The 27,775-nt window shown below is 36.3% G+C and overlaps 2 protein-coding genes and 1 long non-coding RNA gene across 4 annotated transcripts; 1 reads left to right on the forward strand and 2 right to left on the reverse strand.

Moving 5' to 3' along the window:
• Window positions 1-5,819: 5,819 nt before the first annotated feature.
• On the reverse strand, window positions 5,820-6,964 carry LOC148296794 (uncharacterized). The gene is made up of 4 exons (XR_015834073.1): window positions 6,795-6,964; window positions 6,339-6,568; window positions 6,034-6,196; window positions 5,820-5,902 (listed from the first exon to the last, which is right to left on the reverse strand). It is a non-coding gene; the product is annotated as an uncharacterized LOC148296794 (long non-coding RNA).
• A 6,889-nt stretch (window positions 6,965-13,853) lies between these two features.
• Window positions 13,854-15,410, forward strand: LOC110771809 (uncharacterized). Its single transcript, XM_021976162.2, has one exon. The coding sequence runs from the start codon at window positions 14,196-14,198 to the stop codon at window positions 15,129-15,131; it is 936 nt and encodes a 311-aa protein (XP_021831854.1). The 5' UTR covers window positions 13,854-14,195; the 3' UTR covers window positions 15,132-15,410.
• An 8,884-nt stretch (window positions 15,411-24,294) lies between these two features.
• Window positions 24,295-27,557, reverse strand: LOC110771799 (putative purine permease 11). 2 transcript variants are annotated; one of them, XM_021976150.2, is made up of 3 exons: window positions 27,270-27,405; window positions 26,859-26,922; window positions 24,295-25,652 (listed from the first exon to the last, which is right to left on the reverse strand). In XM_021976150.2, exons 2-3 carry the CDS (start codon window positions 26,869-26,871, stop codon window positions 24,559-24,561), a joined length of 1,107 nt encoding a protein of 368 aa, XP_021831842.2. In that variant the 5' UTR covers window positions 26,872-26,922; window positions 27,270-27,405; the 3' UTR covers window positions 24,295-24,558. The 2 variants fall into 2 exon arrangements, with proteins under 2 accessions (XP_021831842.2, XP_021831841.2); XM_021976149.2 differs by lacking the exons at window positions 26,859-26,922; window positions 27,270-27,405 and adding an exon at window positions 27,506-27,557.
• Between the last annotated feature and the right edge of the window lie 218 nt (window positions 27,558-27,775).

Below are 27,775 nucleotides of genomic sequence, written 5' to 3' on the forward strand. Positions count from 1 at the left end.
TAGCGTATGTAAGTGCGAGGTCGATCCCACGAGGATTGGTGATTGAATGATTCAATTCATTTTCCCTACACAAAACAGAAATGAAAAAGAAGGGAAATAAATAAAACAAGGAAGAAAGAAAATAACTAACTCAAGCAGATAAGTTCCCAAGTTCAATTAGATTAACGGATTGATTCTAGCTAATGTATGATTAAGCCATGGTGTGTGGTCATAACCTTGTGTTCCTAATTCCCTAATTTGATCATTTGTTGTCTAACCTAAAATTAAGCATTAGGAACCCATTAAGCATAGAAGAACAATTTAAACAACCAAGCATGTATCTAATCCCTGTTGTCGAATGTCCATACATACTCTTCCTATTCATAGTTCAATTCGAATTAAAGTATGGTGTCTACTCTTAATTCAAACCAAGATAGCTAACATGCAAGCCTAAATGGTGATCAATCATTCAAACTAGCATATTAACTTATAAGCATAATGAATAAGAACAAAAATCATAATTGAAACTTGGAAACTTATCTGCTTGAGTTAGTTATTTTCTTTCTTCCTTGTTTTATTTATTTCCCTTCTTTTTCATTTCTGTTTTGTGTAGGGAAAATGAATTGAATCATTCAATCACCAATCCTCGTGGGATCGACCTCGCACTTACATACGCTATACTACCGAACGGTTCGTGCACTTGCGAGTATCACAAGTTGAGGATGCAACTGAATCCATTTTGGTGCAGCTGTATTTACACAACAAGTTTTTGGCGCCGTTGCCGGGGATCGGTAACATTGTTTGATTCTATTTGGCTTTCCTACTTTATTTTTTTTTCTTAACTGGACAATTTCAAGTTTTAAAGTTAATGACGTTAATGGACAAGTTGTGTTTGTAGTCCAACAGAAAAGGACAATTGCCCAACAAGCAAGAGAACTGGGTTTAAGTCCCAGCTTACACAACCCATTGGTGCTTGTTGCTTTGAAGCATGGAATTGGACTTGTGTTGATTTTTCCTTTTCATTTTTAGTTTTTTTTTTTATATTTCGTAATCCTTTAATTCCGTTTCAAGTTTTTGTGTGCGTTTGTTTTAGCAATGTAAATAGCTCAATAAAGAGGGAGAAAGAAGGCAATTTCAAAGATAGGAAGTGTGGAGTAGTGGGAGAAGTCGCGACCTCCAAATGCATCACGCTCGACCTAATCGCTTCAAGGGGAAGTATTTCGATCCTTTCTCTTTACTTGTTTTGTTTTTATTTTAGTAATTTTAAGTTTATGTTTCTTTTATATAAAAAAAAAATTAAAAAGATTTTTTATATGAGCTGACTCGTGGTAACTCCAGTGAGCGTCTCCGTCAATACAGTGTCTAGGAGTTCTTTAGACGACACCTTCGGTGTCTAAGAAGTTTGGGTTTTAAGCGGGACCATTGTGACCCCTCCAACCTTCCCGGATCCCCTGGCTGTGTTTTCTGAGGCCCTTAACTGGTCATCCTTGAGTTACTTGTATATTTGTGTGTTTTAATAAATTAAAAAAAAAATATTCAATTTGCAATTTGAAACCTCTCGTTTTTCTTTTCTGTTTCTTTTCTTTGAGTCATTTTCAGTTTTCCTTCCCACACCAATGATAAATCTTGAGTCTAACTTCTAATATGGCTCTTAGGAATTTGATAAGCATTGTGTTAGGTCTGAATCTTATTCTTTTGCTAGCTAAGTCTCACATAATTATTCTTGAGCTTTCTATGCACCTAAGCCATGACTATACACCTCTTGCATATCTTACCCAATTGTATGCATTTTTTTGCTTGTGTGATTCACTGGAATGTTAAGTTATAACTAAGATATGATTTAGGCCATCTTTGTTAAGCCTCTTTCTTTTTCCTCCATCAACCCATACAATACATATTCCCTTGTAAACCCTTTTGTGCCCAAACACTTAGCCATTTCTTTCTATCACCTTATCATCTATTAAATATCCTACCATCTAGGGGACATGTAGAGTATGATTGTATTTGAGATTGTAATGTATTCAAGGCAATAAATGAGCTATTAAAAAAAAATTCAGAAGAAAAAGAGAAAAGAAGTGTGGCCAATGTAGTCACGACCCTAGGGTGATATAAGGAGAAATCAAGGTGATCTAGGGTAAAGAGCCGCAAAATTGGGCCAAATATTATACAAAGTGTGTAAATGTCAAAATCAAATTTTGAAGTGATTCAATTGCAAAATCTGGTGTTGTGAGCTTTTCAATTTATGTGCCTTACATTTCAAATGTCAATGATCTTGTTTATATGACATGCTCTACTTTGTTCCTTAGACTTTGTGTTTCAATATCCATTCCTTTTCTAACCATTACATTACATCCATGAGTAAAGTCCTATTGATTTTGGTTTAGCTTGGCAAACTTGTGTTCATTCTTGCAGGAATTCATATCGTTGTTTGAGAAGCATGAGTTGTATCTTCATGGCTATTTCACACACACACCTTGAGCATGATTTTTTGTGAGATTGTGGTAGCACTTGAATAATGTTTAGAACTTCCTTAGTGCTTGTTTTGTTCCTTGTTGAGCCATGTCTATGAAGTTTAACATTTTTGTCCGGTTGGAAGGTTAACGGTTTTTGTATTTTGTTTTGTTTTGTTTTGCTTAAGGGCTAACAAATCTATTAAGTTTTCTAACTACTTTGTTTTGTAGAGTCAATAAAACGTTTGTGGGTATCGTATCTGTTAAACCCTCAGGAGACACAACTCCTCCTACTAGGGATGCCTAGAGGTTTAAAGGCTTGTTGCATACGCTCAATGCAATCGAGTTACCTACGAAAGTGGTCTAGTTAACTTCTTGTTTTGTTTTTAGCTTTGTTTTTCTTTTGTTTTGCTCGAGGACTAGCAGCTGACACCCCCCCCCCTCCCCGGGTGTCGGGGCTTCCCCATCTTCCATCTTTCTCTCCTCCTCTCTCTTTCTCATTTCCTAGTTTTCTTCCCCTCTCCTCTTCTCTCCCGAGATTTGTTTGGATCTTGGGTCCTCTTGCCCAGATCTATCTGGATTTTGGCTTTTGTTTGTTTGTTTGGGTATTTTCTTTTGTAGGTCCTTTGTGACTTTTGTTGTTCTTGGATGTGTCTTGCTGTCGCTAGGATGGTTGCGGTGTAATGTTATCGATCCAACTTTTTTCTTTGGTTTTTGTTGTGTTTTTTAAGCAAGTACTGCAATCCACCATAAATACCATGATTTTGTTGCAGCTTTTAGTCCATTCACATGAATTTTGCTCCAGTTTAGTGTTTGGAGTTGGAAAAGTGATTGTTGCCGATTTGTGTGAGATCGGGTTTTGCCTGTGCAAAATAAGAGATTTAGCCATGTTGATGGAGAGGATATGGTACAGTGTCCTTGTTTATGTGTTTATTTTAGTCTAATAATTCTCATAAACTCAATAAGAGTTTGCCAATATTTGTATTTATTGTTTGACTTTTCGATGTGGATTTGTCGTTACTGCCGTTACGCGGTGAATTTGTATTGCAGGTCTAAGTATAGGTGCTTTTGTCTGCTGAATTAGAGGTTTTAGGTTTTTCTGGCATGCGTAATTCTCTCCAGATCAAACCAATTTATTTTTGTGTTTGGTCACTGGATATATTGTACTCATATTTAGCATTGCGGCTGCTGTGTACTTTTTTCTATGTTATCAATAAAATTACTATTGCTTTTAATAAATAAAAAATTTAGAGTTTTCATTTAATGGTTGGATTTGACACAATCAAGATAAACACTCAACATCTCAATAGTCGAGGAGGTTCTAGTCTTGTAGTTTAATAATGAATGCTATTAGGCTTTGTTTATCTCGATTTCAATCTCAATGAAGTCCCCGGTTTACCATTTAAATGAATCAAATTTTCGTATTGGGGTTACCCAAAATGGTGAGGGTGGATGGGGAACTAGGATAGGATTTAGCGATGGCCAAAATTCTCGTCGGGTCTCCGAATTTTAAAAATCCCTAGCCAAAGGCAGGCTAGGGATGGTATTGTTGTCCCCATACCTGAACCCAACCCCATAAGTGATATATTATTTTTATGTAATATATAGTATAATATAACCATGTATGGTTATAATATAATATTTATTTAGTTGTGTCAAATTGAATTGAGATGAGTGTGAATTTTGAGTTGAATTTTATAATTCAATTGAATGTAATTGAGTTGAATAATAGTTTAAGGTGAAATTAGTGTTAAAATGTGTTATAATGATAGTTCGACAAAAAAAAGGTGACATTAGTGTTATAATGTAGGATAATCAATTAATTTTATTTTCATTTATAAATTTGAGATTCAGGGCGGGTTTGAGAGAGAGCCCCCCCAATGGGGACATGGATGGGGGCGGGGAAGGAAATTGTATTGCCATAACTAACCCCGAACCGGCTCGATGTCACCCCTAATAGGATTAGGCTAATGCAATGGTTCAACTCTTTTGCATTGAAAACCCCATCCTCGCCACCTGGGATAACCCTATGGGATTCAACTCTTTTTAGTATTAGTTATTCATTAAAGATTGTAGTAGTTGGATCATCGAATCCAAAACTAATTGGCGAATGGTAGGGAGGGTCATAGCAACCTATTTTGTAACACAAGGCTCAACATTCAGAATGCAGACATAGTTTGAACATGTCACCTCAAATTTCACTTAAGTCAAGTACGTTGGCAATCTATATTAAGTGACATAGAGCACATTTTTTTATTTGACCAAATACGTGGATTACGTACTATGTACTATAATATAATTTTAGCATCCAATCTAAAACCAATTAGTAATAGTTGAAAAGACTCATATGAAATATATTTATAACCCAAGGTTCAACATTTTCGGTGAGTGATGTACTCTTAAAGACGTCTTTGTTGTTAAGACATAAAAAAAGGAACTTAAAAATATTGGTTGTTTCTTTACTCTTCTCACAAATGTTAAATTATATGCAGCTCCGACTAATCAATTATTTTTGTTTAAGAACATGCATGAGCATCATCAAACTACACCCTAAATTCTTAAACTTTTTTTGAATAATTTCCTTTAAAACAGATAAATCAATGGTATAAACTTAGTGGGACAGAGCCAGAGCCAGGCCTAAGTCAGAAGTGGCATTGCCCTCCCCTCCCTCCACCCCCCAATATATATTGGGAGCATCACCACTTTAACCCAAGGTGTATGCTCACTATCCTTCTCAACACTTGACATGTGTTTATAAGCATAACCATGATTATATAAATTAAAGTAAAAAGTTAAGAGTGCTGCTAAACGAACCCTAAAATTAACTTAGTACACCTTACTAGGCGTGGGCACGGTCCGGTTTGGTCCGGTTTGACTCTCAAATCACAGCCGAACCAATTACATTTTCACGGTCCGGTGTGGTTCGGTTTCACCTAAAATCAAAATGAAAACCAAACCAAACCAAACCATTCATAACCGGTTTGGTGCGGTTTGGTTCGGCCAGTTTAGGCATAAAACAACATGTCTTACAGTAACATGCAAATCTTGCCAAAGTAGAACAAAGTTAACATGCAAATCTTGCCAAAGTAGAACAAAGTTAACATGAAAGTTAACCAAATTTCTAGTAAATCAAAGTAACATGAAAGTTAACCAAATTTCCAATAAAACAAAGTTCAACATACAATCCCACATTTGCATACAAATAGAAATAAGCTTCAATGGTTGCCGTATCGTTTTTTCTGTAAGAAATTTATCAGAGCCATGTGAGTGTTATGGCTCATTTTCTTAGACTCTAATGCTGCACTACATAGAGAATGTGAGCAACTACAAAGAGAGGAAAAGCTCTGGAAACCGGCATTGATTCACCATAGTTCTTGGAGCCACTGGCTGTTGTCAGGTCAATATGTGTTTGATTGCCAAAGTAAGTCTTCTTACAAGTGCTACATTGAAAATTAGACCCGGAAGCAGAGTTGCTGTAAATCCAAACAACAAAGCACACCACTCCCCAAATTAACAAAAAAAGAAAAGAGGGAAATAGCAAAAAGCAAGTCAAAATAAAACAATGCAACCCCAAGTAATTCAAAATAGAATTGGAATCACTTACACAGGTAAGTTCGGATCACCGGAACTTGAAAATTGGTCGAAGCATATAGGACAAGCTAATGGCAGCAGCATAAATCTTTTCCTCAAACCTTACAGCAATTTTCTTGAGCTCCTGTAATCCCTCTTGACCAGAGAAAGGGAGATGCCTCTTCAATGTCTCCATTCTTTACATGCAACACAATCAATAAAATTTATTAACCACCATCAAAGCATGGCATGGAGGTACAGTTCTTAACAACAAAAGTAAATTCAGGATAAATAATGTAATCCACTAAACTATTTCTTAAGAAGAATAAAAACACTTACGTCTTGTTGACAATTCTTTGCCTTGAATCTGGCCGCAATCGACTCCTCCAATTGTCTGTGTCCATTGCGGGCTCTCCATCTCCAGAAGGGCTCATTGAGGGCTCTCATCATCATCATCTCGGTAAATATCTCGTCTGCGTCAATGGAGGGTTCTCCATCTTCAGAGGGGCTCTCACCATCATCATCATCATCAGCGTCCACCTTGTCTGTGTCCATTGAGGATTTGTATCCTATTGTTTATGATTAAAGCAAACAAATTTTAAATGTAATGTCAAATATAAACAGTACCCCATCTAAAATTAAATTAATCCAAACACGTTTGACTCATATTTTTTCCGGCTGTTTTCAGGCAACCAAACAGACAAAATACAATTGGGTTTTCCATTTTCTATTCTGCGAATTGATTGGAGGAATTCATTGAATAAACAAGCAAGAAAAGAAGCTAACACAACGTACCATTGGCTCGACTTCAATGAAGGCGGTGGAACGACGATTGACGGCTAGGGGCGGGAGAGGTAGAGGTGGAGCAGAGAGAGAGATATGATGAGGAGTGTAGAGCAGAGAGAGACAGAGAGAGAGTGATGATGAGAGGGAGTTGCGGCTAGGGTTGAAACGAAGGAAGAAGAGAGAGAGGCTCACGCAAGGGAGAGAGAATGGAGTCCGTGAGTATTAGTTTTGGAGTCCAATCAGGTGTGCTAGGGTACATGGTACACTTTCAACTAACCACTCAAGCCTTGCCACATGTAAACTAAATTAAACAAATAATAAATTGATTTATAATCGGTCCGGTTTGGTTTAGGACAGTTTTCAAAACTCCCTAACCGCAGCCGAACCAAACCAAACCGGTTCGGATCGGTTTTTCAAACTGTTGACTTTTTCTTTGGTCAAAACCAAACCAAACCAAACCAATATAATCGGTTCGGCCGGTGTAACCGGATCGGCCGGATTGATGCCCACCCCTACACCTTACTATCATAGTATTTATTAAATTACTAATTTACCCTAATATAAAATTACCAAAAAAGAGATTATTTTTTTTTGTGGGACTGCTTTAGAAGATTTACATCACGTCTTCATTTCATGTGATTTTGTTTCTACTTTTTGGGAGACCAATCCATAGTGGAGGCTTTTACAAAATAGTGCCGACCTGAATTTTAAATGTTGGCTTGTGCAACTGTTTGGTGACTCATATAAAGAGTTTGTAGAACAAGTTTTGATGGTGTTGTGTACACTCTGGAATGAGAGGAATTTTGTTTTATGGACAGGCAGACGATGTGGGATGTTGGAAGTGGTTAATTGTGCTATGCAGGTGTTGCACCAATTCCAGGAGCACAACTTTCCTAAGGGTGTTGTCCTAGCTCGTGCAATGGTAAAATGGGGTAGAGCCCCCGTGGGTTTTTAAAAACTCAATTTTGATGGGGCTTTTTGCGAACAAACTGGGTTTGCTGCTTTCAAGAGGGTTTTGCTTCTTCTTGGTTTATGATTTTAGTTTTATTGGTCAGATATGCAAACCTAAAATTTGAAAAGAAGACATAAATTCATGTAAAAAGAGAAACCTAGTTTAGGATGTTGTGTGATAAAGTGTATTAGGGTGCACTAGGGATATTTTTGGTAGTTAAATAGGGTGTACTTAGTTAATTTTACATTTTAATTAAAATATTAGGGTGCACTTAGATCATATGGTGTACTCAGTTAATTTTAGGGTTCGTTTAGCAGCACTCAAAGTTAATCATGGTTATGCTTATGCTTATGCTTATGGACATGTATCAAATGTTGAGAAAGGTGATGAGCATACACCTTAAGTTAAAGTGGTAAATAAAAATATTTCCATATATATTATATGATGAAAAATTGATATAATTCAGCTTATCGCCACTCAACCACTAAATGGTTGCCAAATGTCCATTTCAACATTAATATATATTAGTAAATTTGTAATATATTACTGGAAAAAAAGTTGCATCTCTTATAGGTAAAAATTACTCAATACGACCAAAAAAATTATATAATTAAATTTTGTGTTTGTCCCCTATATATTAAATTTTGACTCCACCCAAGGTGGGAAACCTTTGATTTTTTTTTCCTGCAAGCGAAATTGAAGGAATGGGAAACCGAACCTAAAATCTAAAATACAAAGATAAATACTCTTAACAACTTGAGCTACAAACCTCTTGTAGGAAACCTTTGGTCGTAAGAGCACAACATCTTTTGAACATGAGAAACAATGGTTGGCTAGTCGAATGTAGAAGAGGCAACCAATAAAATAACGTACGTGTAGTCTTCCCATTTTGGCATTTTCCCTTTTGGAATTGATTATGTTTTGTTATTTTGAATACCTAGTCTCACCATGTCGCTGGCACAACATATTTGTTTGTATATTATACAGGAAATAGTCTTATGCAAGACTGGAGCCTAGAGGGATGGAAATGGATAAGAACAATACTCACTATACTATCAAAGTACAATTCTCGTCATTCTCCTCTTACGTTCAGAGAAAAAAAAGCACAGAAGATATATATATTTGAGAAGGCTAAGTTTATTACATTATTCTTGGAATTTTGACTTTCAAAATCGTGTAGCCAAAACCTCTTTAATTAAAGAACACCACGCAAACGCAGAGAACCCTTCAAATGAATCTATCCAAATTAGTATTGGTTTTTTTTTAAGCAAACCAAATTAATATTGGTTTTTTATTTATTAAGAAAACCAAATTAATAGTGGTTTGGTTGACCTAGTTTTTAGTATATAGTTGATTTGCAAAATTATAATATTGTGGTCTTATACTAATTGTGTGTGATGTATATAGTTAACCTCATTATTAATCAATACCGTCAAATCCTTCATTTAATAAGAACATCGATATATGATTGGTAGTGAAGCTAAAGAATACCACTCAAATGTTGTCAAGGCGAGTGACACGTACTAGATTTAGGGTCTATTTATGTAGGGAGTATTTTGACTTAGTGTTAAATTTGTAAGGCAAAAAGTCACTTTTTCGTACCTGTAGTTTGATGAAATTTTGACTTTCGTCCTTGTGGTTTTAACTCTGGCAATTTGACTCATGTAGTATGATTTTATTGCAATTTAAGGACATCCAAATTTTCATATAATTTCTTGACGGAATAAACATGTGTCTCTTACATGAATGGGTATTTTGGACAAAATTGGATGGAAATTTGGATTTGCCCTTGAATTGATATCAAATCAAAGTATAGGGGTTAAATTGACAAAATCAAAACAACATGGACTAAAGTGAAAAATCAGGCAAACTATAAGGACCTATAGTTACTTTTTTACAATTTGTAAAGAAACAGCTTTAAAAAAATACATATTCCCCCTCAAACACATCCTAAAACTTGACCGAAGTCGATTTTATTAGTTCACATACGTCTACTCTTGTCTTTAAGTGGAGAAGTTGTGAGGATGTGAAGAATTATCCTACTTTAGAAAGTTAAGAAACATTGTAAGCATAAGAGTTTGGGCACTTCCCCAATTACCAATTAGTTTTGGGGTTGAAATCAACTTATTTCATGGTATCAAAACCAAGTTTACTCACGTTTAAAGCTCAATGCCCATGCGTGCTCTAGGTCACTAAGTTAAATTGATCACGGGTTAAGCTTGAAATTTTGCTATGCATACATAAGGGTTCGTGTAAGGATGTGAAAACTTACACCACATTAGAAAGTTAAGAAATCTTACAAGGGCTTATATAGACGTCACTCCCTCATTTTCAATTGATTTTAGAGTTGAAATCAAAGACTCAAAGGCGTTCATTAGTATGCTTTTTGATCATTATTATTAATTTCAAAGATTTGGGTACGATTTCTTTTTTTCAATGGAGCGGTTGTATGTTCCATTAATACTTTAACTTAAGCAAGCACCTACAAGTGTTGTTTAATTAATACTTTCATGGGAAATGGTTTTGTGGGTTACTACCAGATTGCGACCCAGTCCCTACATATATATTATGCACTAAGGAGACAGTTTAACATGCTCAAAAAAGTTGCATTGCTTTTAGGGATTTCTAAAAGGTAAGTTGGGTGCTCTATAGCCTTGATTAAGATGGTCGAGGTGTCGTATAGAATTTAAAGTCAACCCTTTTGCAACGACGACTTTGATTTTTACTGAATATTTAAAAGTAAATATTTAACACGGTTATTCACACTTTGCAAGAGATTATCTAAATATTATGAGAATGTAAAGGTAAGAAGTGCTACATTGGAAATTGAGAAACCTAGCTAGCAAGGACTTATAAGGAGTTGGACTACTTTCCTATTGCCAATTGGTTTTGGTGTAGAACCTCAATTTCTTTCATGGTATCAGAGCGGGTTAGCCCACGTATGAAAATCTAACAACCACACGTGCTCCATGTCATCCAATATGTGTTGTTCATGTGTTAGGCTTGAAAAATTGCCATATGTGCGGGTGCGTGTGAGAATGTAAAGGTAAAAAGTCCTATATTAGAAAGTTGAGAAATCTAATAAAAGCTTATAAGGAGTTGGTTGCTTCGATTAAACATTGAAATGATCACAATGATAATAAAATGACAATTTGATTAAACTTTTCATGAATAATCTTGAAATTGGACATTTTGGGCACTAGACTGAAAGAGAGAGTAAATATAGCAATTCCTCTTTCATCAAAGGGTAATACTATGTCTCTTAAATATATGCGGCGCACAAAATTGACAAGTCATATACTCATTTATTCAATTGCCTTTGTTTTGTATTATCTGAAATTAATGAGATGGCGACACTTGAAACTTTATCTATTTGTTCTTTCTCTCTATAAAGAGTAAGTCTTTGCTCTACTTGGGGTATGTAAAACTATCACAATTACTATTTTCACCTTTTTCAACTACCAACTATATTTCTAAATTTAGAAACAAAAAGTGAAATAATTATCATATTTTCACCTAGTTATGTATTTACTCAATAGATAATTCATCTTCACTTTCAACTAATTGTGTTCTTTTCTAACATGAAATGAGTTGGGATGTGTATACCTGAAAACCCAAGAATTAGAGGTTGATTAGGGGAATAGTTGATCCAATTCCAATTCATTGTCCCTGATTTCCAAGTATTATTTAAACAAGATAATACAAGAGAAAAAAAAAAAAGTACCGGCAAGGGGATCGATCGACCGAAAAAGCCTTCGGTATAGAAGTATTTACTATTTACCACGAATATTAAGTTCTTAAATATTCTAGAAGGCATTTGTAACTAATAGTAAACTTGATATGAGAAAAGCAATGGAAGTTTCAGAAACTCACAAGGACGCTTATAGCATTAAGTACAAGCAAAGACTAAAACCGTTGCCGACTGACCTGTCCCATTGACAAGGGACGCAATAGGCATTAAAATGCAGGTTTAAGTCCCAATAGAAAATGGGTCAAACGCGTCGGGGTTTCGTGGCCAAAACACGGACCACAAACAGAAGGTTCAATTCAAGCTCAAGCCAAAGCCAAAGCCGAAGCCCCAAGGTTCAAGTCAAAGTCCCTTGCAGGTCTCTAGTCTTTGCTTTTACTTTTAATTTAAAATCTTGAAAGGACGTTCAAGAAAAGAAAATAAAGCAAATGATTCAAATGTGTATAGGGCTCACTTTCAATTTGAAGTTTAAGAACAGGGGTTTCTAGGTCTATACGATACAACTCTTTTATATTTCTGTTGGAAAAGTATAATTTTAGGAGGCGATTCGGAGTTTTAATATATATACAAATTTTGAATTACATCATAAATAGCGTCATCCTTCCGTTAAAATACTTCCACTAAAATAAAGTGAGATTTGAACCTGAAATATTCTTTTACAAAATAAAGACAAATGTCACTAAATCGAATGATCTTGACAGACACTCGACCTTTGTAATGTACATAACAATTCAGTTTTAAATATTCAGATAAAGGTAGTTTAGGAAAACAATAACATTTGCCAGAATATGTATCTTTCATTTCAAATTTGTTCAATCTTGAACAAAAAAAAAAAAATTGGAGTAAAGGGATACATTCCCTCTCTAAACTAAACTCCTTCCCTCTCATTCAAAATTCCCAATCAAAAGATAAGTGGCATCTCACCTTTAATTTCCTTTTTCTTTTTTCTTTTTTCTTTTCTTCATCACCAAACCCCTTTCTCAATATGGCTCATTAGTTCTATAATTAGATAAGAAAAGAATGAATGAGAAAATAAAAGCATTGTTTTCAGGAAATGCTATTTTCATAGGTTTGTGTTGTACAATATGACACCGATAGGAGTATAATAAAGAGAAGAATTTTTGGTAACTCTTGTTTTTATGAACCAAAAGCTTTTTTTTTTCGTTATTCTCTTGGGAGGGGAAGGGGGGAGTATTCTATTGGGTTGCCTCAAGATTGTCTCCTACCTGTAACGTGAATCAAACCTGAGTGCACTTGGGTGAAAAGGGAAGAGTTTGACCCACTTTTTCCACCGTGTATCACCCCATGTGCGAACCAAATTCCCAAATTAGTTTCTTCCATTTTTTTTCCTTTCCATGAAAAATTGAAAAACTAACTTTTTTTGGACCGAAACGAAAAATCTAACCAGAAACAAGAAAAAAAAAAACCCACAGAATTCCACACTGCGACTTTTGTTTTTGTATACTATTCTATGATACAATAATATTCTACAGATTTTAATCCAATAATGATAAGACTGGTTTAGATCCTATACTATTGGATGAATACTTTTACGATTGGAAGAAATAAATTTTTATTCCAATAATAACTGTAAATACGAAATAAAATATAAATAGTGATGAAACCCAACATCAATTTAAATATTGTTTAGCAATAAAAAAACAAATGGATATTGAAATCCTTCCAAAAAGCCCATATGCTTTGGCTTTGCCCCCACAAGGCAGGAGATTTAATTTGCTCCATCCAATTCCCAAGCTTGGTTATGCTCATCCACGCGCCTATAATTAGTGGTGCATTAACATCTCCTCCGAGGTGGTAAAATCTTAAACCCAACTCATAATTACAAGCAAAATCCTAACTACAAGATAGGATAACATATGTCAAGACTCAAAACCAGATTTTCCCTCACCTAATGATTGAAGATTAAAAACACAGTGTTTGCGCTGTACATTAGAAAGTCAAATAGAAGATATTCAAAAACTAACAATTCAAATTTACCACCATGGGTATGAACGACTGCCAACTGTTGATGTACGTAAAATTCACGCTTAGCGTTGACTGGTAACTAGTCAATTAATTATCCGATAAGCGAAGAAATTATGTTTTTGGTAATTGTGATTAGGAGAGGTGCTGTCTTACAGGCATAGCCAGCCTTCCAAATTAATTTGGTAATTGGGTAAACAACAAGCTGTTACATGCATCATCCATGAACATCTTCTTCTCTCAAGGCTTTGAGCCAAGTAAATGAATTGTGACCCTAAAACCCAATCCAACCTAGCACATGTTCTTTCTTATACTTCAACATTGACTCTCTCTCTCTCTCTCTCTCTCTCTCTCTCTCTCTCTTCAAAATTTAATAAAGATACCAAATAGCATACCCCATTGCACACCTCACACAAGCACACACCCACACACACACACACAAATACCCGCATAAAAACTCCCACCCACTCCCCCTTTCCTTCTCAAATACAAACCAAAGCCAAGAAGAAGACAAAGCTCCCCCTTTTGGCCAGTGAAGAAGCCCTCTGGGTTCCTCATCATTTCCCATAGAGATTCAGGAGAAGATCTCTTTCAATTTCATACCCAGAAAAAGAAACACCCTATTTCCTCAAAAATGCTCACAAAGCCTTAAATTTCTCCTCATATCCACTTGCATAAGCATTTCACGTTCAAATTCAATTGTGGGTTCGGATAGTAAATGTTTTAGATGAGGTGCAAGAAGCACCTTTGCGACCTCACCAGCGCCGTCGGTGTCTGCTCCTCCTGCCTCCGGGAACGCCTCACCGCCATCATCGAGGCCCAAACCAAGGCCCAGGCCCAGCTTTCTCGGCTCCACTCCCGGAACTCCGCGCCGCCCGATGAACCGAAGCGCAAGTCCGACCCGAACCCCCCGCCTCTCATCTTCCCTCGCTCCGTCTCCCCCTACGTTTCTCGAAGAAAATCGGACGACTCCGCGTGGCACCACAACCACCGTCCAGATCATCAAAACCACCACCACCAGCAACAACAGCACCGTATTCGATTTTACAGTACGCCCCAGGTGGGCCCCACCTACAACAGCGCCACCAGCACCACCATTGAAGGGTCGTGTAGGAAGACTAAGACCAAGTTCTCGCTCTTATCGAGCCTTTTCCGGTCCAGATCCGATAAGTTTTGGTCGGATCCTAGTTCTTCGACGCTTCAGCCCAAGTCGTCCTCCTCGGCTTCGTCGCCGTCGTGGTTCTCGGCGATCTTCTCCGGAAAACGACGGAATCGATCGAAGCAGCTCTATGCCGACGAGTCCAACAACACCGGCGGGCAGAGACCTCGCGGGTTGTCGCCTGATATAACGCCCGATCCCTTCGAGGACTGCGAGCGATCGCGGTCAGGCAGCGGGGACTCGTCGGGGGCGACCCCGGAGTGGAAGCAGACGCCGGCGCTGGCTCCATCGTCGACTCGGAGGACACGTGTTGGCCAGGGGAAAAACAACGTCTCGGGTCTGGCGTTTTGCCTGAGCCCGCTAGTTCGGGCCAGCCCGAACCGGAACTGGGGCCAGAAGGGGTTGCCGCCGGAGTTCGCCGGCGAGATTCGGGTTGCGGCGGCGTTTTGCAAGAACCGGTCGAGGAAGCTGGTGGATTTCGGTAGAGCCAATCCTAACCGTTGATCGTACTGACCATTGTTGTGCTGTTGACAACCACACTGTTGTTTATGGCGTTTGTCTGTCGAAAGTACGATTTTGCCCCTTCATGTTTAGTTTTTTTTTTCTTTTTCTTTTTCTAATTTTCTTTTTTTAAACATATGGATGGTAATTTACAAGGGAATGTTGGCTGTCTTTCTGTACACTAAAAATGTTGTTACTTGTTGGTTACCCACAAGATAGATTCTTTTTGCTGTATAATTTGGAATCTTATATAATTTTAAATACAGTGAGTAATTTTTTAAATTACGCAATTGCCCTCCCCTCTCTCTCTCTCTCTTCTCTCTCTTCTTTTTGAGTTTGGGTCTGAAAGTGGGAAACGCCACCGCATTTGTGGGAACCATGGGGGCTAAGCACACAGCTGACCCAAATGGGGTGGGGCCAGGTGGTTCCAAATTTTTGATCAGTGGCTGGTGTGGGTCCACGCGCGCACTTAAGACTAAGGTGGCATAGTGACCATTGAGAATTAGTGAGCCGGTGGGGCCCACAAAACGCCGCGTTGTGTTGTGTCATATTGTTGTGCGCGTGTGTTAAATTTTTCAGTAAATAAAATTTGGTGAGTCTGATGGATCGGATTCAGATTTTCAGACGCTTAGGAAAGGTAATAGGGTGGGGTCCTACGTGGGTTTTACATCGGTGGGACCCAATGGAACGGGCTTCACCTGACCAAATCTGCAGCTGCTTTATTAACGGTCATGGTAAGAAAATATCAAGGGTTGGGGGATCTTAAATCTTCAATATTGTCCCAATTCCCAAATTTTTATATACTTACTATAAGTTTACACATAGATTTGTAGTCACAATCTGTAGTTTTCTTTTTATTTTTGGTTGCTATTCAACGCAGTGTTTGTATAATTTTGTATCAATAAACAATTTCACCGTATGTTATCGATGTAAATTGCAACGGCAGAATTATATTTGAAAGAAAAAAAACAGATTCTTCCATTCGAATCATAGTCTGATAGATGAGTCATTCGAATAATAGTCGTGTAACCTAATCATCCTTCAATTTATTCAACCTAATATATATTTTTTTAAAAGTTGGAGGAATATAAGGTGAGAAAATAAAAATGAAAACCACAAGGTTCTTTTTCTTTTTTTTCTTTGTTTTAAATTGTGAATAAAAAGCTTTGTTTAGAGTTGGATGGGTGGTTTCCTAGAGAGGTAGATTCGGTACGGTCAATGTCCTTTTGGCTTTTGGAAAAAATGAAGTTTTGTTGGTAGTGGTACTTTTCAGTTGGCCTTTCCTTTTCATTGGGTGGCTTAAATTATTTGATTTGATTACAAGTTTTTGTTTTGGACCAGTTTGTTTTTGATTTGAAGTTGAAGCATGGAACTTGCTTCATGATGTTCCTCTGATTTTTTCTTTTCTGACAAGTTAAAATCATGGGCTTCTTTTTGCTTTTGTTTCCTTTATTTGAAATTGATTTTCTTCTTTACTCAAACTGAACAAAATCATTACAAACCCAAAAACTATGAGAAATCTCACAAATTATGAACAAACCTTATGTCACTCTGACGAAAGAATGATCGCAGTATTTCATAGAGGATTGTAACAAGCTTTCATACTTTTAACTAAGATGTCGTTTCTTCTAAAAACAATTATTCTTTGATAATAAAAAAAAATTATATCTTCAATATTATACTCGAATGCTTAATTTGTCACAATAGCTCTTCCTTTATTGGTATTTCTCTTTTTAATATTGAAAAAAAAATTATAATATTAATTATCAGTTTTGAACCTTCTTCAGTCTGCAACCCAACTCGTCCATTAATGAATTATTTATTTATTTAGTCAAAAGCGATAGGATTTTATTGATGATAGGAAGAACAAGTATAAAACTGGACTATGTCTTAGAGGATTAGACGAGCATCTCTACACATAAGGATACGACGATCGGACTAACCCAATAGCCTATTCTCTCAACCGCATGAGGGGGGAGGAGTCGTACCCTTGATAGAGCGCCCCCCGTCCCGATAGAATCATACCCGTAAAAACTACATGTTACAATCCTCAAACAAAACATCTAAACGAAAATTTGATGGTTCCTCACACCATGATAACGACGCCTTGATATGTAGAGTAGAGCGAAACATGCACCTGTCCATTAAATTAAAGTTTAGCATTTTTGTCAAGAATTGTGAGATGACCAAACGTATTTCTTAGTTCCAATCAGAAAAGATCAAGAATGTTATAATTGTAGGCCAAATTTAATGTGGTGGACCGACTCTCCCATTCCATGTGCCACCGATTTATTGCCAAGGAAGGGCACAAATATTTTCACCCACATTGCTACCAAATAATTAAAGACATATCCAACATCCCATTTTACTTATGAATCTGTCCCCTGTGAATCTTGAAGCAATCCCATTTAATTATAAATCTGTTTTTTGGAATCCAAAGGCGATAGACATTATAAATCTGTTGATTATGTTTTCAAAGATATAATTGGATTTAAAAAGTCTCATGAAGCATGAAATTATGGATTATACATGTGTGATGTGAGTTGGTGAAACAATAATATGCGTGGCATTAGGGTCAAGATGATTTAATTGCTTTTAACTCTACGATAAATTATTGACCTGAATAATTCAGACCTATCAACCCTAAACTTACTTCAATAATACTTCCATTCCTTTTTCTTGTCAGAAATTTATATTGTTTTAATTGTCCTAATTTCACTCTAAACTTCTAGGTCTAAAAATGTCCCTAAACCCTAATATCAGAAAAGTGTCCAACTTTCAAGTGGCGAGGGTTGATGGAAAAATGATCGTAGCTTCGATCTATCATAATCTTTCTTAATTGCATGGTCGAACCTTTGATCTATCATAATCTGTACACATTTTCTCATCCTTATTCTTTGGTTACATTGGAAAAAAATCTAACCCTTGACCCATATCCTAATGTTAACTCATTTTTCCACTCTCCCTCACTACTTAAGCTAATTCGAAGAGCCTTATTTTCATAATGCTCCGGTCTTTTATATATATATTTTGTTTCATAATCAAAGCTAGCCTACTTATTGAAATTTTTTGACTCCGCCCTTCAAGATAAATTTACCGAAGAGGAATTTGATAAATTCTTAAATTCTTCTTCTTAATATTATTTTTTTTAATAAAAAAAAATTATTTTATCTTTTTCCTCGAAGCTCAATACTTATACAATGGAGCCTACCTATTTATGACACACCCACTATTCACTGTCGCACTTGATGAAAGCAAAAAATTTCTTTGCTTACAGAAATAAAAGGAAATTTCAGTTCATTAATGAAGCTCGCCATCCATGGACTGACCATAAATATTGGTCAGTCAGAACTTTGGGCTGGAGAATGTTAGAAGAATTACAATTCTCGCATTTACACTGAAGGAAAAGAGATAGCTAGAAGAAGTTTTCTAAAGCTAACATTGTTACAAGTTACAACAATCATAAGCATGCACGTATATGAATATGAGACCTTGGTGTTTTATTCTGACCCTATTTAACATTTATGATTTATTCCATGTGTCACTCTCGTTCTCGACCTTCAACTTTAGGACCCAGAGATTGATGGCTTTTCTTTACAAGATTGGCAAGCAAATTAATTAGGGGACACAAGTTTGGTGAGCTTGGTCTCAAATGGAAGACAGACAGAGAGGCAAAAAGTGAGGAAATGCAAGAGAAGAGACATGGTTGGTGTACTTTTGTTGAAAATCTAAAGTCTTTTATCGGAAATTTGACAAAAATAAATACAATATATAATGAGTGGTTCCATTATTAATCATACTGACGTTTTTTTTACTTATGATGAAACTCAACTCCTACTCGGGGTAAATCAGTGGTTAAGTTAAGGATAATATATGTGTTGCTAGTAGTGGGTCATTCTTTGTCTCTCTTCTTAGTTGATATATACCACAAACCCGACAAAACTATATTAGTGATAATTTATTATTAGTTGCTAATGAAGGGTCTTATTTGTTTGAAACGTGCATAAACTTGTTTATAAACTCCAAAAACATCATTTTCTGAACTCTACCAACCCGAAATCAAACGGTTTCCATCGCTCTCCTTGGAGACATATTTATTTGTAGTCAACTACTAAGATGCTATAAATTATGTGCAATGCATGTGCATTAGACTTTGACCTATAAATAATGTCCTAGTTCTAAGCCAGGCCCAGCAGAGACAATCATACAGATGAGAGAGAGAGAGAGAGAGAGAGAGAGAGAGAGAGAGAGAGAGAGAGAGAGAGAGAGATGAATCCTACAGTTGCCTATAGATTGTAACATCTCATTCAGCAATTAATTTATGTATAGTTGCTATAATTTATGTAGTTGCTATCAGTGACGGACTCGAGATTTTGAATATGTGAGGTGAACGTAAGCGATAATTGATGATTTAAAAAAAGTAAATCATCTGCAAGAGAGAAGAATAAAAGTTCAACTAGAAGCCATCATGTATCCATCTTTTGGACTTGGGGCAATCATATTTATTTGCAAAATATTTGTAAGAAATCTACTGGATTTTGATATTTTGACTTACGAAGATATTTTGCTTGTCAAATTGAATGAGAAGAAGTCAGTGAATTGCTTGTATGAATTTCTTCATCTTTGCTAAACTCAGAAGGGCACAAAGAAGAGGGAGAGAAAAAGGGGATGATGGGAGAAGATGGATGGGATGAAGGAAGACAAATTGAATGTGTATCTCTAATTTTTATTTATTTACTAGCATGTTTACTTACAAGTAGTACTAGGTATAGGAAATGTTCCAATTCTTGACTTCACCTGCGTTTGCTAACACATAAGGTCGGACAGTTGCTTGACCCATTTTGTAAACTCTCTCTTTGAATTGGTTTTTATTCTTCTTATTATTAACTTTTAGGAATTAAAAATGAGTTGTATGGTATGAGTTTTGGTTATTTGTTGATAATATATTAATATTTATGGGTGAGCTTGTGCTATTTATTTTTGTGTTGTATTGCATTTACTTCTTGGGTTTTTTTTTTTTGGTAAGTTTTTATTTATGTATAAAGATGCATTTGAGGGTAATGCTCATTACATATATTTTTCTATGTTTATTAATGAAATTTACTAGTGCATTTGAGTTTTTAATGTAAGTTTCGCCTGGTCGGCTTTTGAATCATAGATCTGCCATTACATGTGAGTCACACCCTAAAATCCGTAATCACATACCTTCAAAATCATGAATTAGATTAATTGGGGGGGGGGGGGGGGGGGGGGGGGTTTACAATTTTAGAATTTCCATTCATGTGCTGAGGACTTCTTCCCATACCAATTCCTTATTTTCCCATTGCTAAATTCTTTGATTCATTACTTCACCCCATTCATGATAAGTAAAAATGCCATACATGGGTTAGAGAGAAAGGGAATGAGGATGGCTAAGATGAAGAGCGGAGAAGATGGTTGGGATGAAGGAAGACAAATTGAACGTTTGTTCCTAAATTTTATTTATTTATTGGGCTAGAATAATGAAAAGAGTTTAGATAAATTAAGGAGCATGAGTCAGGATTTAAATTATTAATTATGTGTATCGTTGGATTAATTCAAAGACCTTTATTAGAGCACTTCCACTCGTGTAGCCCAGCACACGCAGAAGGCCCCCACAACCCCTAAAAATCAACTCCAGCGGTGAAGGCCAGCCAGGACAAAGAGTGGACTCCATCAGCCTAGGCAAGCCCAAGGGCAAGACTTGCTTGGGCTGCTGGCTGGGTTTGCTAAAGTCAGCATGACATTAGTGACCAATTTAAATACCCAAAAAATACCAAAAGATTCAGCAACAAAAAATTTCTTTCACTTGTGCATGTTATTCACTTCCCACACCAAAACTCTATACAAATTCCTCTCATCATATCTCATGTGAATAATGTTTGCTTTTACTTGGCATGGCAATGGGTGGAAAAGCAAAATAAATAAAGGTAAGGCAGTCACCATTCACATAAATAGTGTCTGCCCTTACTTGCCTTTCCTTTTACCATGGCACCATGCGTGGAAGTGCTCTTAGAGAGATCCTCATAAGTCCTCATTTAGGTGAGTTAGATTGATATGCAGATTATTTGGAAAGACATAATAACATTTTATTGCAGTGAAAAATCGGAACTCATATAAATGGATTTCAAATAAGAGTGTTGCTATTTCCACCTCATATCCTATTTTTCTACCCATCTTATTTTTATAAATTTAAAGACAAATTCACCCATATATAGTTGAATCAAACTCCCAGATTTTCATGGACATGGTGATTGGAATAAAAAAATTGAAAATCATAGTGGGTGGATTTTTGGGATAATTTCTTTTGGTTGGAGTGTGAGAGACAGGGAGAGACACGAAGACAGAGAAAGAGAGATTATTTTTTGGGATAATTTCTTTTAGCCGTGGCATGTGGATGATGGCGGATGGGAGGGGGTGGTTGTGGGTGAGAAGGGTGCATCTTAGTTATTTTAAATTATTTTTTGTATTTTAAAATTTATTAATGATTAGAAAAGAGAATTTGCTTAAATAAATAATTAAATGGTATTTTATGAATAATGGTGGTGAAAAGATAAAATTGTGTTTTTTCAAATTTACATAATAAATGGGAAAATAAGGTAAGTGAGAAAATAGAACAAGTGTGTGGAAATAGCAGTACTCTTAAATAATCGGGGGCAAAACTTTGGATTGTTGTTGGTGTTCTTTATTGGCGGCCTTGGTTTCTGTGGACTGACCTGGGTCCAATTTTCTTGCACGAACCAGTTAACAAGACGTCAAAACGAGCTTATCTTATTCATCCACGTAATTGTGTATTTTAAAACTTGGATTTTGTTTTTAAATCAATATAATTGTTTATGTTTTGTTAACGTTGGATACAAAACATTCATGCCCTAGAAATTGAAAACCTAGTGGTAATTAACTAGACATTATTTCACAACCAAATATTGTCGCATTGAATAGTCACACCAAGGGGGATGAGTTGACCATGGACTAAGAAGACTTTCGATCTTACGTAAAAGAAAATTTAAAAAAAAAAAAATCAAAATAGAAAAGCATATAGTAAAATGATAAAGTCAATGTTAATAGATAATATGTGCATCTGTAAATGGATTAAATTTGGATTTAAATTCGATATAACTAATGGGGGATGGACTGGATTCTTAATCCTATTATGACCAAAATCCGATAATTCATTAGCTGAACCAATCAAATTTAATTTAAGATATTATTTGATTTTTATGTGCTTTTATGAATATTATATATGTGTGAGTAGATTGAGAATACACTTAAAGTATTTAATTATAAAAAAAAGAACACCATAAAAGAAATTTATTACTAAAGAGATTTTGATTGTTTCTAAGTCTTAAAATGAATCTGATAATAATTCGATATGAATTTGATGGTTATCAAATATGGATCAATAAGTTCAATTCAATAATCCAAATATGATCGGATTTGGGTTGATGCCATTTTTGTCTGAATTTATAGGCCTACTAGTACACAAATAACCATCATTATTATCCAAGAGATTTACACATAGATTAACTTCCACCTTAGAGCACTTCTAGCGGGTGAGTTTTGTTAGGGCAAAAGGAAACCCAGGCTGGGTTTAAGCTCCCCAACAATGAAAGGATGTCCAGGCAAAAATGGGCCTCATTTACCTAGGCAAGCCCAAAGGCAAGAATTGCCTGAACTGCTGCCTGGGTTTGCTGATGTCAGATGTTAGCAACCAATTTAAATACAAATATATAATACCAAAAAGTCAGAAATTTTTTTTCTATAAATACCTAGCCATGTATTCACTTTCCACACCAAAACTCCATACAAATTTATCTTGTCATATCTCATGTGAATAGTATTTGCCTTTACTTGCCATAACAATGGGTGGAAAAGCAAATAAAAAGGGAAGGGCAGTCACTATTCACGTAAATAGTATCTGCCCTTACTTGCCCTTGCCCTTTGCCATGGCATCGTGGGTGGAAGTGCTCTTACAAGTCCTTGATTTAGCTCATCTTCATTAGTATAAATTAGTAAAAGTACTCATACAATTGAGAAACACTACTATCAACAGTTCACATGAAAAACGCGACTATGAATTATTCACATACACGTAGGTGACTGATAACTGAACACAAAAACTCTATTGAAATCTACCAAAACCCTTTCAGTTAGGAGCAAATACTACAACAAGTCCTCTTTCATCTTAAATAAGAAGGGGAAAAAAGTGAAATAGCTAACCCTTATCCTAGGCATTTGTGGCACATCTATGCTATGCTAAGAACATGTGTATAGCTTTTGCTGGTATGCTTTCTAAAGTCTTATTACAGAGGTCTTTGTATGATCAAATATTACTCAAAATTCCAACAATTTCCCCCAACAATAGAACTATCTTCGCCTCAATAATTTAGAGATGCCCTAATCCAAATCAAGCGAAAATTGACCTCCTCAATTTAGAATATTGCCTGGCCTAGTGGTTTGCTTGCTTTGGCCTTTGGTTCTACATTGCCTGCACTACAGGTTTTCTGTTTGTCTTTTATCTTTTCTCTTTGTTTTTCCTGCTGTCATGCTTCACTGGATGTTGCTGGCTGCGCTTTGTGCTCTTCCAAATAATTGGCTGCTCTCAGGTTCGTGGTTGGGGTTTGATTTTTCTGCTTGTTTGTTTCTTCCATCATGTCCTTTTTGCCATGGGGACTGGGGAGAGAGGCCTGCTCCCCTCGGTTTGTGTTTGCTATGTAACTTCCGCTGGGAACTGTCCCCTTGCTTGTGTCTCCTTTCCGGTTAGATATATTCATTCATATACCACAAAAACAAAAAACCAAAAAACCAGCGATTTACATGAAACGTTTTCCTTCTATCATGTTGATTTAGAGGCTACCTACTGCCAAATTTCCACCCATTATTATACGTCGCTTGTGCATACGTTTTAAGCACTTTCTTCCTAACTAAAGCATCTGAAATCACTTGGCTGGAAAAAAGATCAAGAACCGACACAGAGGTACGATCCTACATAACAGATCCTGCTCAAGATTGTGCTCTCTCTCACCTCTGTCATCAGTCTACTAAACCTAAAATTCAAGTTTAGACCGTAGAAAAGCTAACATTAACCTTAATTCTCAAAAGGACTATTTTACACTACGTGCAGTTCAAATGCAATAGAGTATAAGAGGGATCTGAATGACCAATTACATAAGAGACTAAGAGACAATAACACAACTCCATCCCATGATTGTTTCTATAATTCTTTATCTATTTCGACATTTAATCATCTTAGATGACCATGACCATAAATATTACAGAGAAACAAAATAAATAATGTGATTTCAATGACATCAAAATACTTCTATAGCCAATATAATCAAAGTCTTAAAAAGACAGCTGCTATAAATAATTGAAGAGAAAAATGTATTCCTGTGCATTTTTATTTAACCAATCAGGCAGAAGAATCATTGTGTGATTCCCTAACACCAGTCTGCCTTCTTCTTACCTTAGAATCATCAAGGTAGTTCTGATAAATATAAGTGGCAAAACCCCAAATAGCCAGAAGCATAGCAATTATCTTGACACCGTCCATCTTGTCATGGAAAATTATCACAGCAGCTATAGGAGTAACAGCCAAGGAAAGAGTACTAATTACGTTGGAGAAGAGAGAAGAAACGACGAAAATTAATCCCACAACACCAACAGAACAAACTTGCCAAGCCACAGCTGTCCAAACTAAGGTCATCACATAAGAAACTCGTCCCTTGCCAAACTTTTCCATTTCCCCATGCAAAGTCCTCCATTCCCCACTGGCAAAAAGACCCACAGTTGCAGCACAACTGGCAACCAGTGCTGTATAGATTTGCATTTCCAAGACCACAGAAAAGGTTTCCTTCTTAAGAACTTTTTGGAAGGTAAGCTGCATGAGGGAAAGCAGAAGAGAGTAAATTGCAGAAGCTCCAAGGGTACAGATGAATCCAAGGATATGTTTCCACTTTGAGACTCCTGCTGGTCCACTGGAATCATCACTGACAGCAATAAGAGCTGCTGAGAATGACACGATAATCACTGAATTAAGAATCAATACAGTGAACTTCTGGGAGTTGATGAAGTACGAGAAAACTGCATTGAAAGCTAACTGAGTTGCACAAATGAGGGAGTAAGTAGAGGCAGATAGGTACAAGAGTCCGACAGAATACAACATGTTGTCACAAGCCAAGAGCACTCCAAGGGCGAAGTAAATCAAGGCAAGTACTTTAATGGAAGGTGGGCCTGAAGAAGTTGATGGATCTTTGGATGAAGGAATAAAATAAAGTGGGATGAGAAGAACTGGGAATGCTGCAGTTTGGACAAGAGTGGCCATCCACTTACTATTACCACCCTGGTCATAATAGAATCTCCCAAGTAAAACCGCAGCAGCCTGCCCCACAATGAGGAAGAAGATGTTGAGTGCCACCATAAACCACCATTGACAGCGGCCAAGTTTGACAAATTGTGTTTGCTCTATGACAGTTTCATCTTTGGGTAAAATCGATTCTTGGCTATCTGTATTTTACATGTAAACAAATTAGCTTCTTTATGGGTTTATCAAATTATCGTAAACCAAAAATTAAAGCATTTGAACCTGGAGAATCATGAAACATGTAAACCGAAAACACATCATCTATAAAGAGAGTTTTTCTCTACTGCTCAAGGTTTGCTATAGACCTGGTAAATGTCATAGCCAAATTTCAGATAGACATTATTGGTCGAGAAGCAAGACCTCATTTCCTCATACTTACAGTCAGCATAGACCCTTAATGATCTTTGAAAGAATATTACTTACACATTACTGCGGATTTAAAGGTCTCCTGTATCTCTTTTTTTTGTAATTGCAAAAGCATATGCACACTTCTATCAGGTTAGCCAAAACAAATCACAAGCAGGAAACCTTGGGAATGTCCTTTTCTAATAAAGGTGATTCTAAGATTCAAAACAGAACGAAAAGGCCTTCTTTTTTGTATTACTTTTTGGCTCTTACAATACACAGAAGAAAAATGAAATTGTCATGCCCAGGAGGAGCATTTGATGCATTGATATGATCAGCTCTAATCAATAAACATGCACGCAGTTAAGCATATCATTTATAATCACTAACACATTTATGTTGCAACAATATGCCTGTGGAAATAACCATAAGGTCAAGAGTATATCCAAAACCAAAAAAGACAACAAGAAAAAAAAAAGCTTAGTTGAAAGCGAAGAATTGGCCGTTTGTGCCATAAATTCATGCCCAACAAGCTAAAAGCACAATGGACTCAAATCCTCACCTAACCAGCTAAAGCATATATAATACTCATCAGAAGCACATAAAATAAATAAATGAACTAATTTGACGAAAAAAAGTCAAAAATTGAAATCCAATTGAACTTTTCAAACCCGCAAGTAACCAACCACCGAAAGAAACCAAAAACTACGAAGAATAAGCATGTGTGAAGATTCAAAGTGAGTCAGTGACAGATTTTAACCGGAAAAAAAACAACTGAGTGCCCAGAATTCAAGATTGCATATTCTGTTCTTCTCATAAGTTTCTCAGCAACCAAACAGAACCTCATATTTTGATTAGTCTGACGAAAACCCAATAACATATCGATCAAAATAAACAAAACCCATGTCTAATTTCGCCTTTAATCCTTAGAATTCAACACACAAAATCAAAAACCAAAAGAAAAACAGAGAGAGAGAGAGAGAGAGAGAGAGAGGGAGAGAGACCTGGCATGGACATGCTTCTTAAGGTTTGCGTGACTGAATGAAAGACTTTCAGGTCTAGAACCCACTAAGAGCATCTCCAAGGGAGATGTCAAATACCAAACATCAAATTTAAATTTGATGGCTGATGTGGCAATTTGACATCTTACACAGCTTTACACTCCACCCGATATGTCAAATTAAATTATTATTTTATTACATTTTAGTGTTAATTTATTTTTAATTAAAAAGAATAGAAAAGAAAAAATAATAAAATATTCATTTGACATCTTGCTTTTGGGATGTCAAAAATAACATCTCAATCTTCAGCCTTCATTCCACATCAGCTTTGACACATCGGTTGGAGTGTGTGAGATGTTATTTCTAGCTGTTAAATGTCTATGTGGCACTTTTGACATATCGGTTGGAGATGCTCTAAGCGGTGGCCGGTATTGTTAAGAATGGAACAAAGAGGTTTTCTAGTGGGTATTTACTGTTGCGGCTGCGTACTTACACGATTCGAATTTTCAATCATGTAATTATGTATTTATTTATTTTTGTGTACTTCGAGTGGTTTAAGGGATCAAAAATAAAAATAAAAATATAGAGCCCAGGGTTAGAGGTTAGAATCGTAAGATGGTTAACATGAATCAGATAACTGGGGTACATACCTCTCCACCAATCAGATTCTGCCTTATGTAAAGACATCAGAAATCTGCGGCTAAAAAGAAAAGATAACACGAGAAATTTAAAGTGCCCTTCCCAAAATGTGTTTGAGTAGTGAGAAAGTACAGATTTATGTTATGCTATGATGTTTGCCCCCAAAATAAAAGGGTATTCTCGGTATTTGGCAGTGGGCACAGCACAACCAAATGTGATATCTGGCTTGTGTTTGGGGGGATATCTGATTTGGGGTTGGCCCAACCAAATGTGAGTGTATT

Source organism: Prunus avium, chromosome 2, assembly GCF_965620075.1.
Source record: "Prunus avium chromosome 2, drPruAviu1.hap1.1, whole genome shotgun sequence".
Classification (NCBI taxonomy): domain Eukaryota; kingdom Viridiplantae; phylum Streptophyta; class Magnoliopsida; order Rosales; family Rosaceae; genus Prunus; species Prunus avium.